Genomic DNA, 13959 nt, shown 5'->3' with positions numbered 1-13959 from the left:
ATGTATTAGCCCAGCTGTCATATCTGTCTCAGAGACCATCCAGCATCATGAAGTGCTTTAATGCGGACTCTTTCATTTTCAGTCAGCTCTCCATGTTTTACCATTTTGAACAGGAATGAGGAATTTCAAACTGAATTCAGCCAGATTTGAGCCGGCTCACTGGGCTTCTCTGAGAAGTCAGAAATGAATCAAGCATAACATTCAAGCACTAAAACTCATTTTTCTGTTCAGGAATGACAGTAAATAACTATAATTTGACACATTCATCAGAAATTTTAATGTGCTTTACTATTTTTTTCAGTTTTTTTTGTAAATCAGTAAATTTGAAAATTCATGGATAACAATAATAATTCTATTTTAGCATTAAAAATATCATTTGGGTTAAAGAGCTTCTACATGTTGGTGTATTAACCATTGCAGAAACATCAAAATGATTTTGGTAATTACCAATGCTGTTCATTTAGGGCAGCTGTGGCAGAAACCTGACTGTGGTTAGGGTTAGGGTGGTCTGATAAATTTGTTAAGCACTGTATATTGTTTGTTTTTTTATAGTATCTGGTGACCCCTCAGTGTCTTGCGACCCCCAAGGGCATCCTGACTCCAAGGTTGAGAACCACTGGTAACCCTGTCCTTCATAAAAGGAACCTGCTCTTAGAACTGGCTTGCCTGTGAACTAAACTTCACAACTTTAGTTGTTATTCCAGTTTAACTAGGACCAAACAGGCTTGCATTGCTAAATAGTCCCTTTGTTTTTTAAAGCTCTGTAACCTGAGGGAGAAAGTCGTTAGCCTCTTAGCTTCGTGTTAATCGGCCCTCAGTCATCCTGACGTCCGAGAGCCACAGACAGGATGTATGGGCTGTTGTTAGAATCAGAGGAGGGACGGTACGTTCTGGCATCAGACGCACGGACTAAAGAGGCATCAGCTCGGTATCTGAATGCCCAAAAGTGTGTTTAATCCCTGATAATGTGACATCTCTACACCCCCACAAAGAGCAGCCCAGTTATGTACTACAGTCTCCACTCAGCCTTCTCATGATTCCAGATCAGCAGAAGGGTCCAGGTTTTTTAAAGTCTTTCCAAGCCCACATACGATCCAGGTTTTTAGCTGTTGTGGTGGCTACTAGTCTGGAGTACGCACAGCGGCTGTACCTCACAGGGAAAACCTGAAAGTAGCCCCAGTCTGGAGGGTCTGTGGGGGGGATGTGTAGGTACTGCATACACAGCCCTAAATACACATCTTCAATGTAGAGAGCTCTAATGAACTTGGAAGCCTCCACCAGCTTTTTAGGAAGGTCCAAAGAGAAAACGTAGCCCAGGCCCAGAGCATACCGTGGGTAATAGGGATGGGGGTAGATAGACGCCGGGACGTACCACTTGGATCTTTTGTCTCTCAGGACAGCGCCTCCTCTTGCCACCAGTCCGGTCAGGTAGTTTGTCTTTGGGGCGTTTCTCAGCATGCTGATGAGTTTGGGCACGTTCAGAAACATGTCTGAATCGATCTTCATGGCGTACGAGGAGCCAGAGCAGTACGAGTCCAGCCACTCCAGCATCACCATGGTCTTGATGGTCAGGTTCTTGTAGCAGTCCGTGAAGTCGCTCTGGATCAGGTCTCGGTGCTCTTTGCTCTCCTGCAGCAGCTGTTCCTGGAGCTGTTCTGTCCCCTCCCCGCTCTGCCGCCCCAGCAGGAAGAACAGCTCCACAATTTTGTCCATGACCAGGCGCTCACTCCCCCACGTGCTGCGGATGATGTCGCGGTGCGCCCTGTTGTTGGGCGCCACGGGAACAATGAGGACCAGGAAGGGTTTCTGCTGCACGCATTTGTGTGGCTCATTGATGATGAAGTGGTACTTGTAGGGGTACTCCACTAAGTACGGTCCTGGAGATTTGTAGGGGGGCGGGGTTGGGGGGATAGTCGTGTTCTTAGGAGTCGTGATGGTCGTCACCTCTGCTGTTGGCGAGAGATCGTTAGCGGTGATCCTGACACCAGAGGGTGCTGGTCTCTGGTATGGAATCCACCATTTTTTTGTGTTCTGGTTTGTCCACCACTGAGAGCTCCAGTCAGGTATTCCTTTCACATTTGTGCTGTAGACAAATAAAACCGCTCCCAAAACAAGGATGAAGAAGAGGCAGTGACGCCGTGACAGTCCGCACCATCTCCTGCTCTCAGGCGACGCACCAACATCCACCCTGGTCTGATGGGGAGGGACACTGGAGGACACAACAGTGACACAGAATCAATCATTCTGAACACTTTATCATCATAAAACAATAGTCACTGTAAAACTGAACGGGCTGTTACACTGATGATGCACTACTATACGTGTCTGTCCCACTAAAATACCACAGAGCTTTGAACGGTCTGTGAACATTTCTCATTTATAATTCTCTTTTAATGACTTCCTCTTCCTCCTGTCTAGTTAAAGATGGCGCTCACATGGAGCACCCATCCATCCCTGACAGGATGGTGAATCAACGCCTTTGTACATGGAGTCTCCTATTTTCCTCCAAATCTTTCTCATGTTAAAAAAGAAGACTGATCTCAGCGGCAGAGCTAGGGTCATGGGCTTTAGCCACGGATGCTTTCATAAAAGCCCCGAACCTTTTTGGTCTCAGAACGACTCGCTCCTGTGATGACTGATATTGTGCGTGAATCGGGGATGAAGTGAGTGCTCTTGTCATCAATATGCAATCTTAGGAAGATGCCGGAGCCACGGTAACGAAACCAAAGTTGAAGGAAGAAATGCTGAACATAAACAAAATACAGCGGTTCAGGAACATCGCCACTTTTCTCATGAGAAATCACAACCCTAATTTCTTCCATTTTTAAATCATAATCGAATCTTTGAATCAGGATTGGGTCAGTTTAGACTTGAAATGGAACTAATGGAGGACAAAGATTTATCCTTCAAAATAAAAGCACATATGAACTTTTGCCACATATGGGGCAGGTGGCCGAACGATTATGGCGTGCCCCATGTATGCGGAGGGCCTGGGGTCGAGTACGGCCCGAGGCCCTTTACTGCATGTCTCTCCCCCACTCTTGTCCCTGTTTCTAACTCTATCAACTGTCCTCTTCAATCAAATGAAGGCACAAAATGCCCAAAATAAACCTTAAAAAAAAAAGACTTTGCAACATATACTTTTCCAATCCCATCTGGGCAGTGTTCAGCTTGTTGACTAAAACGATGACTAAGAATGTTATTCAACAGCATTTTTTCCATGACTGAAACTAGACTAAGTCTAACAAAACTAGATCTGTGATGACTAAAACTAGACTGAGACTAACAAAAATAGATCTGTGATGACTAAAACTAGACTGAGACTAACAAAAATAGATCTGTGATGACTAAAACTAGACTGAAACTAACAAAACTAGATCTGTGATGACTAAAACTAGACTAAGACTAACAAAACTAGATCTGTGATGACTAAAACTAGACTAAGACTAACAAAACTAGATCTGTGATGACTAAAACTAGACTGAGACTAACAAAACTAGATCTGTGATGACTAAAACTAGACTAAGACTAACAAAAATAGATCTGTGATGACTAAAACTAGACTGAGACTAACAAAACTAGATCTGTGATGACTAAAACTAGACTAGACTAACAAAACTAGATCTGTGATGACTAAAACTAGACTAAGACTAACAAAAATAGATCTGTGATGACTAAAACTAGACTGAGACTAACAAAACTAGATCTGTGATGACTAAAACTAGACTAAGACTAACAAAACTAGATCTGTGATGACTAAAACTAGACTAGACTAACAAAACTAGATCTGTGATGACTAAAACTAGACTAAGTCTAACAAAAATAGATCTGTGATGACTAAAACTAGACTAAGACTAACAAAACTAGATCTGTGATGACTAAAACTAGACTAAGACTAACAAAAATAGATCTGTGATGACTAAAACTAGACTAGACTAACAAAACTAGATCTGTGATGACTAAAACTAGACTAGACTAACAAAACTAGATCTGTGATGACTAAAACTAGACTAAGTCTAACAAAAATAGATCTGTGATGACTAAAACTAGACTAAGACTAACAAAAATAGATCTGTGATGACTAAAACTAGACTAGACTAACAAAAATAGATCTGTGATGACTAAAACTAGACTAACAAAAATAGATCTGTGATGACTAAAACTAGACTAAAACTAACAAAACTAGATCTGTGATGACTAAAACTAGACTAAGTCTAACAAAAATAGATCTGTGATGAATAAAACTAGACTAAGTCTAACAAAAATAGATCTGTGATGACTAAAACTAGACTAACAAAAATAGATCTGTGATGACTAAAACTAGACTGAGACTAACAAAAATAGATCTGTGATGACTAAAACTAGACTGAGACTAACAAAAATAGATCTGTGATGACTAAAACTAGACTGAGACTAACAAAAATAGATCTGTGATGACTAAAACTAGACTGAGACTAACAAAAATAGATCTGTGATGACTAAAACTAGACTGAGACTAACAAAAATAGATCTGTGATGAATAAAACTAGACTGAGACTAACAAAAATAGATCTGTGATGACTAAAACTAGACTGAGACTAACAAAAATAGATCTGTGATGACTAAAACTAGACTGAGACTAACAAAAATAGATCTGTGATGACTAAAACTAGACTGAGACTAACAAAACTAGATCTGTGATGAATAAAACTAGACTAAAACTAACAAAACCAGATCTGTGATGACTAAAACTAGACTAAAACTAACAAAAATAGATCTGTGATGACTAAAACTAGACTAAAACTAACAAAACTAGATCTGTGATGAATAAAACTAGACTAAAACTAACAAAAATAGATCTGTGATGACTAAAACTAGACTAAAACTAACAAAACCAGATCTGTGATGACTAAAACTAGACTGAGTCTAACAAAAATAGATCTGTGATGACTAAAACTAGACTGAGACTAACAAAAATAGATCTGTGATGACTAAAACTAGACTAAAACTAACAAAAATAGATCTGTGATGACTAAAACTAGACTAAAACTAACAAAACTAGATCTGTGATGAATAAAACTAGACTAAAACTAACAAAAATAGATCTGTGATGAATAAAACTAGACTAAAACTAACAAAACCAGATCTGTGATGACTAAAACTAGACTAAAACTAACAAAACCAGATCTGTGATGACTAAAACTAGACTAAAACTAACAAAAATAGATCTGTGATGACTAAAACTAGACTAAAACTAACAAAAATAGATCTGTGATGACTAAAACTAGACTAAAACTAACAAAACCAGATCTGTGATGACTAAAACTAGACTAAAACTAACAAAAATAGATCTGTGATGACTAAAACTAGACTAAAACTAACAAAACTAGATCTGTGATGACTAAAACTAGACTAAGTCTAACAAAAATAGATCTGTGATGAATAAAACTAGACTAAGTCTAACAAAAATAGATCTGTGATGACTAAAACTAGACTAAAACTAACAAAACTAGATCTGTGATGACTAAAACTAGACTGAGACTAACAAAAATAGATCTGTGATGACTAAAACTAGACTGAGACTAACAAAAATAGATCTGTGATGACTAAAACTAGACTGAGACTAACAAAAATAGATCTGTGATGACTAAAACTAGACTGAGACTAACAAAAATAGATCTGTGATGACTAAAACTAGACTGAGACTAACAAAAATAGATCTGTGATGAATAAAACTAGACTGAGACTAACAAAAATAGATCTGTGATGACTAAAACTAGACTGAGACTAACAAAAATAGATCTGTGATGACTAAAACTAGACTGAGACTAACAAAAATAGATCTGTGATGACTAAAACTAGACTGAGACTAACAAAACTAGATCTGTGATGAATAAAACTAGACTAAAACTAACAAAACCAGATCTGTGATGACTAAAACTAGACTAAAACTAACAAAAATAGATCTGTGATGACTAAAACTAGACTAAAACTAACAAAAATAGATCTGTGATGACTAAAACTAGACTAAGACTAACAAAAATAGATCTGTGATGACTAAAACTAGACTAAGACTAACAAAAATTGATCTGTGATGAATAAAACTAGACTAAGACTAACAAAAATAGATCTGTGATGACTAAAACTAGACTAAGACTAACAAAAATAGATCTGTGATGACTAAAACTAGACTAGACTAACAAAAATAGATCTGTGATGACTAAAACTAGACTGAGACTAACAAAAATAGATCTGTGATGACTAAAACTAGACTAAAACTAACAAAAATAGATCTGTGATGACTAAAACTAGACTAAAACTAACAAAACTAGATCTGTGATGACTAAAACTAGACTAACAAAAATAGATCTGTGATGACTAAAACTAGACTGAGACTAACAAAAATAGATCTGTGATGACTAAAACTAGACTAACAAAACTAGATCTGTGATGACTAAAACTAGACTAACAAAAATTGATCTGTGATGACTAAAACTAGACTAACAAAAATAGATCTGTGATGACTAAAACTAGACTAACAAAAATAGATCTGTGATGACTAAAACAAGATTAACAAAAATAGATCTGTGATGACTAAAACTAGACTAACAAAAATAGATCTGTGATGACTAAAACTAGACTAACAAAAATAGATCTGTGATGACTAAAACTAGACTGAGACTAACAAAAATAGATCTGTGATGACTAAAACTAGACTGAGACTAACAAAAATAGATCTGTGATGACTAAAACTAGACTAAAACTAACAAAACTAGATCTGTGATGACTAAAACTAGACTAAAACTAACAAAACTAGATCTGTGATGACTAAAACTAGACTGAGTCTAACAAAACTAGATCTGTGATGACTAAAACTAGACTAAAACTAACAAAAATAGATCTGTGATGACTAAAACTAGACTAAAACTAACAAAAATAGATCTGTGATGACTAAAACTAGACTAAAACTAACAAAAATAGATCTGTGATGACTAAAACTAGACTAAAACTAACAAAAATAGATCTGTGATGAATAAAACTAGACTAAAACTAACAAAACCAGATCTGTGATGACTAAAACTAGACTAAAACTAACAAAACCAGATCTGTGATGACTAAAACTAGACTAAAACTAACAAAAATAGATCTGTGATGACTAAAACTAGACTAAAACTAACAAAAATAGATCTGTGATGACTAAAACTAGACTAAAATGTAATGTAGTTTTTGTCAGACATTCTAAATCTGTGATATTTCTCCACTGTGGGTGAATCTGTTAAAAACAATACGTCTGTATCTTTTCTGTCTCTCAGCTGTAGACAGCAGGGACCCCAGGTTTGGACTAAAAGTAAAGACTCAAATGTGAGGACTTTTTATGGACTAAGACTAAAAAGGATAAAAAATGACTTAAATGTGACTAAAACTAAAATGAATTTAATTTAAAAAGTAAAATTAAAAAAGCTGCCAAAATTAAAACTGCATCTGAGACCCACTGAAAATGGCTTTTAGGCCCACTTTTGGGTCCCGACCCACCAGTTGAGAACCACTGATCGATCAGACAGCCAACAAACCGCAGGTTAATCTAGCCTGAGCCCACAGCTGTGGTCTCAGCCACAGACTCTGATCAAACACGTCCTCATCAGTCAGTCAGACTCTGGAGCTACAGCTGAGGACAGAAACGTCATTCCTCCTTTCTTAACTTCTCCTCTGACTTCTGAACGTAACAGCCATCTGATCCTGTGAGTCTCAGTGATGCTGCTGACCCCCGGTCGGTCTGTGCAGAGATGTTAAATTCAAACAGAGGCTCACTCGCTTAAAAAAACAGAAAAAGGAAGCCGTTGTCATTTTGAACAAACTGTTGTGCTTACACTTGGTTCTAGACATGAATTGTGATAAAAGAGGATGTAAAGGAGAGGAGACAGACCTGTACTCATGGTGGAGCCTGGGTCGGTTCACTATTGTGTGTCTGTTGAAGTGTAGACTGGACTCGTTCATTTCTGCTTCTCATTTTAGAGAGACAACACTTCCTTATTTACTCTGTGAAGTTATTATGACAGTCTGACAGGATGTAGAAAAATATGAGTCTCTGTGGCTGACTGGTGGAAGATTCTAGACCACGGGTGTCAAACTCGAGGCCTGGGGCCAAATGCGGCCCATGGTGCAGTTTTACCCGGCCCTATTTCATTTCATATCTTAATTAGAACTGATGAGGTCTGCAGATTGAAAAAGTAGAGAGTAGAAATAATTAGATAAAAAGTCAGGAATGAAATTAATTTATGTTTTCATTTCATATTTTCATTTTTCATCCCAAGATTATGATGGAAACCTAGGATTTTGACTTTTTATTTCATATTTGACCTTTAAAATTCACAATTTTTCATTTTAAATCAAGTCTTGACCTTTTAAACTCTTCATTTTGACTTTTAGTCCCATAGTTTCACTTTTTAAACTCCTTGTGTAGAATTTTATCTCATATTTTGACCTTTTAGAGCCACAGTGTTGAATTTTATCTTCTATTTTGACCTTTAAACTCATGATTTTAACTCTCTATCTCAAATATTTGCCCTTTAACCCTTTACCTCCTGAGGCTAAAAATGGCAATTTGGACATATTTTATTATTCTGGCTGTAAAATAGTCAGGAAATGCCCTAAGTCTGAGAGCTTTGCTCCCTTTTCTCAGGAGTACTTGAACTTGACTTTTCAGCATCTGGTTAATGATTATTGCTCATTCTATGGAATTATCAGCAGTTTAAAAGAAGAAAAACACAAAACAGATTTGTTTTTCATGGCTTTATAAGAAGAAATGTTGTTATTGCTCATGAAGTTTTGATTGGACATTTGAAATGTGAACCTGTTTAGAACAATCAGCAGTCATTTTTGGAGTCTAGGACTCTGGGTGTGCAAAAGAGAGCTATACTAAACCTCAGTTCAGAAGATGCATCCTTCAAATCGCTGTCCTCCTCTATGGTATGGTACCTCCTCATATTATAAATGTTACATCAGTTACTCTGATGGTGCTTTCTGGTTATATATTTAAACAGGCCTGTTTAGAGCTGCTGCCATCTACAGACCTTCATCCTGTCATTTTAGGTTCCTCCGGTCCCTAAACTTCACCAGAACATCTCTCCTATCAGGAAAACCCCGGTGTAAATGAGCTAAATATGAAAATGTCATAGGTTTATTCATTCTTATCTGGTTATAAACTCATTCTCTTTCTCCATGAGGAGGAGACGGCTGCAGTAATCGGGTCAGGTTTGACGTCATTTGAAGCTTTAGCCCAGGGTGTCAAACTCACGGCCCGGGGGCCAAATCCGGCCCACAGAATCATATCCTATTTCTATTCTAACTGGCCCACCAGTATGAGATGAGGTCTGCAGATTTCCTCCAGTATGAAAATGTAAATTAACCTTCATGATTTAAAATATCCTTGTTAGGTCACGAAAATCTGAAACAGAGTAAAAATATTATTATAAACAGTCAAGAAAGTGTGAAAATGATTCATCTGTGTGTTCATGTCATATGACTGACAGTATTTTGACTTTTTATTTTACACTTTGACCCTTTAACTCATAATTTTGATGTTTTCTATCATATATGTTATTAACCCTTTAACTCATTATTTTTAATTTGGAGTCATACTTTGACCTAGTAACTCTTAACTTCAGCTTTTTAATCCCATATTTTGACCATTTAGACTTACCGTTTGAAATTTCCACTCATATATTGACCGTTAAAACTCATGATTTTGACTTTCTCATATATTTGCATTTCTTAAAACATTATTTCGCTATTGTAGTTTTGTGTTTTTTTTAACCCTTGAACTAATAAGGTTGACTTTTTTATCCCAGATTTTGGGCCTTTAAACTTATCATCTAGACTTTTATTTCAAAGTGATTTATAATCAGTGCCCTTTTTTTTTTTTTTTTTTTTCTGGGTAAGAAGAAGAGGTTGACAGTCCATGGCCCAGTTTGAACCCTCTCAGGCTCTCAGGTTAGACCTAAATCCAGAATCTGGCCCCTGCTGGGACTGAGTCTGACAGCCCTGCTTTAGGCTGTTGGTGCTCAGAGATCCTCCTCAGTGATGGGCACACGATTCTCAGGATGCTTTTCTGAGCACAACACCATGCAATCAGACTGATCCTAACATAAATGAATAAATATAAAAAATAAAGAAGGAATTGATTTATTTTATTCAGTTTCAGAATAAAAAACAACCTGATTTTATGTATTTGCTACTCACAGTCCAGAGCCAAGCAGAGACGGAGGATTTTCACACCAGAAATCACTGAAATGTTAAATGGCTGAACTCAGAAATGACAGATTCTTAACCATAAAATCAATGTGATTACTGGATTGTCACTTTTATTTTCAGAGTTTCAGCACTTTATCTAATTTATGTGCATTTTTGATGCTGAATGATTCCAATCACATTTCCCTCACCTCTGTTTTCATCATCAGTCCTCTCTCCACCACAGAGCCAAACTGTTGAAAAATACATCTGCAAGAGCCACAATCTACGAGGTGTGGCAATGAAAGTAAGTTAAAGGTGGCAAAAGTGGTCAAAAAGCAGCGCGCACCGGGAGAAAAGTGTCGATAAAGGTCAGAATATGGCAAATATGGGTGGGAAGTGACCAAAAAATAGGTTATAGGTGGTGAAAAAACTGTCTAAAAGTGGCAATAATCTGAAAATGGTGGGAAAAATGGGTAAAAATCAGAAAAAAGGGCGGGGAAATGGGCAAAAAGTGGCATTTCATCGCAAAAGGCAGCTTAAATGGGCAGAAAGTGGCAAAAATGAGTGAGAAGTGGCAAAAAAAGAGTAACAGGTGGCAAAATGGTCCAAAAGTGGCCAAAAAAAAAAAAAAAGAGTAACAGGTGGCAAAATGGTCCAAAAGTGGCCAAAAAAAATGAATGAAAAGTGACTAAAATGGGCAAAACACACCAAAGAGTGGCAAATAGGTGGCATTTTACCCTTTGATGCCTGAGAATTCAATTTTTTTCAACTGCCATGTTTATTTAACCTTCTACCATCATGATAATAATAAAAAGCCATAAAATTTAGCATATATTTCTATATATATCACATTTGACGCATTAGGCATATTGGCAACTGATAATTCAATGGAGGGCTTTTTTTTTTTTATCATTTATTAGATTATATTTAAAATGTTTTTTAATAATTCATGCATCATTTTGATTAGATAGACGTCTCACAAAAGTGTTTATCAAATATGATACGACAGGCATTAAGGGGTTAATTGCAAAAGGCAGCTTAAATGGGCAAAAAGGGGCAAAAAAGGTGAAGAAAGGGGTAAAAAAAAAAGGCAAAAAAAACAGGATAAAAGTGGCTAAAAGAAGTATGAAAAATGGGAATAATGTTTTGAATGAAGGCATGACAGAGCCGCAGGCTGAAGATGCTTTGGATGATAAATGAAAAACTACTGACAGGAGAAGCACTCGCCGTAAAGTTTGACACTTTTAGTTTGAAAGAAAAGCAGCAAACATGTCAAACTTTACAGCAAATGAAAAACAGTCAGAAAGATCAAATCTGACAGTTTCTATCAAACTGCAGCATTTTTACTCAAATAATCAAATCATAGTTTATGACTCTGTTTTGACTTCATGCATTTTTATCACTTGATAGAGTTTTGATCATGTGACCTGTATCAGCCAGTCCTGCGGTAAAGCACAGCCCTATCTGAGTCCTTTATGGCCTCATAATAAACCTGCTGCTCCTTCCTGGTGACGCTGGGTGTGCTATTTAAGCTTTTTAATCTCTAATTCCATCTTCATGTGTGCCTTTTATTCATTTCCTTCTGTTTCTATCAGCCGAGTTAGTGAACTGGTATTGATGTTTACCTACTGGTCCAGATCTCAGCCCTGTTAGTGAACTGGTATTGATGTGTACCTACTGGTCCAGATCTCAGCCCTGTTAGTGAACTGGTATTGATGTGTACCTACTGGTCCAGATCTCAGCCCTGTTCCTGTGAGGCTGTCAGAGAAGGGTTAGTGTATTTATGATTATAAATGGGCTGTAACTCTGATTACTCATTAAACCCGTCATGGTTTATACGGCTCACCTTTAGGAGGCGTCTGTAATCATTAACCTCCTGTTTCTTTGTCTTTATGGAGACAGAAAAGCCGAGGTAGATTGGTTAAATGTCTGCTGTAGGGCTGATAGTCCCAAACCTGTTCTTCCTGATACCTTTACCTATGGATGTCAATGCTCCTGTTTCAAACTGCACAGACCTGATTCTTCCCTCACAGGGGGGTGTAGGATTGGGCGTTCTGCCAATGTGGTGATAAACATATCAGCTGGAAATATCAGCAGAAATGTGCTGATCAGACATGTTGGTAAAATTCCACATCCTAGAGTAGACGACTTTGGACCCTGGAGGTAAATGTGGCTCTGTGGTTAGCTATGATTGATCCTACTGAATGAGAAGTAAATAGACCTGAGTAAAAGCCAGCCTACCTCAGTCCTCTGTTAGCAGAGCCGCTCTCCAACATGTTGAAAGTCTCCCGGCTTCAGGTGTGAGCAGCCGTCCTCACAGTCAGAGATCAGGAAACATTAGCAGGCCTTTCTCCATCATGTTGGACTCTCATCTCTCTGGAGCAGAAGCAGCCCTCCCAACATTCAGCCCTGATCCTTCCTTCACTGCACCTCAAGTAACCATGGTGTATGTCAGAGCCTGTATGTCAGCGTGGGGCTTCTTACCTGCAGGGAGACGCACCTTTGTTTGCCCCCTCCCACCCCCCACCCCCCACCCCGCTGCATGAGTGTCGTTTAGCGTCAAAGCCAATGAAAAGCAGAAAATCCTCCAGAGGCTCAAAGAGTGGCTCTCCCAGCGGGGCCACTCCTGCTCACAGCCTGAACAACACCTGTTAGGGAGGGAGAGCCAATGAGGAGAGAGCTACTGCCACCGCTCTCTGCAGGTAAAAGGAGACCTAGGGCTGGGCAAGCCAATGAGGAGAGAGCTACTGCCACCGCTCTCTGCAGGTAAAAGGAGACCTAGGGCTGGGCAAGCCAATGAGGAGAGAGCTACTGCCACCGCTCTCTGCAGGTAAAAGGAGACCTAGGGCTGGGCAAGCCAATGAGGAGAGAGCTACTACCACCGCTCTCTGCAGGTAAAAGGAGACCTAGGGCTGGGCAACTTCAGGTCAACTCTGTGAATGTCCTTGAGTGGCCCAGCCAGACCCTTGACCTGAATCTGATCGAGCATCTCTGGAGAGATCTGATAATGGCTGTGCACCAACGTATGGGGAGAGATTTGTCTCAAAATTATGCACAAATATATTTATATATATCCATGATCTACACGTGTTTTTCAGATCCACAAATACATCCATGATTTACACGTGTTTCTTAACTTTGTGTGTGCATTTATCATTTGCAAATCTTCAATTCTGCTTGTGAATTGTCGAAAGTGCGTTTGTGGATCAACCGCATTTATTTGTGAGACAAACATCACGCAGTTTCAAAGAGATTCACACACACAAGTGGAGCATAGATATTCACGTGTGGTACAGCGCCACTGGGCGGCAGTGTTGCTGTCTCCGTTGAGAGCATGGACGGGTTTGGTGACCCGGAAGCGGTCCGCGTTGTGTTGGACGACTTCTGGCTAGTGAGGTAACAAAGGATCAGTGGCTCAAGCTAAGTCAAAGCGTCACTGCAGGCTTTTTGTTTTGTTTTGGAATTGTCATTTCAGTTGATCAGTAAATCAGATAGACTGTCATTAATATGAAGAGTAACAAAACAATCAGACAGGACATGCTTTTGAATGGCTTCAGAACTTTCTACTAGCTTTTGAAAAGAGAGAGGTGGGGACTAAGGACAGATTTGTCCACTTTCTAGCCCATCTAGGATGATGCTCATCTGTAGAATATGGATTTAATCCATGAAATTCTAAAAATAAAGGGCAAAGAGAGTTTTTACATGTGTTTGAATAAGATTTTCAGAGCTAACTTTGTAGCTTTACTCATA

At 38.5% G+C, this 13959-nt stretch overlaps 1 protein-coding gene across 1 annotated transcript; it reads right to left on the bottom strand.

The window, feature by feature from the left end:
* Positions 1–516: 516 nt before the first annotated feature.
* Positions 517–12644, bottom strand: LOC121513012 (beta-1,3-galactosyltransferase 1). Its single transcript, XM_041792478.1, has 2 exons — positions 12451–12644; positions 517–2209 (listed from the first exon to the last, which is right to left on the bottom strand). The coding sequence occupies exons 1-2, from the start codon at positions 12483–12485 to the stop codon at positions 1045–1047; spliced, it is 1200 nt and encodes a 399-aa protein (XP_041648412.1). The 5' UTR covers positions 12486–12644; the 3' UTR covers positions 517–1044.
* Positions 12645–13959: the final 1315 nt, after the last annotated feature.

This window comes from Cheilinus undulatus, linkage group 1 (assembly GCF_018320785.1).
Source record: "Cheilinus undulatus linkage group 1, ASM1832078v1, whole genome shotgun sequence".
NCBI classification, from domain to species: Eukaryota; Metazoa; Chordata; class Actinopteri; order Labriformes; family Labridae; genus Cheilinus; species Cheilinus undulatus.
The sequence above is the reverse complement of the archived record's forward strand: the minus strand, read 5'-3'. Positions and strand labels throughout refer to the sequence as shown.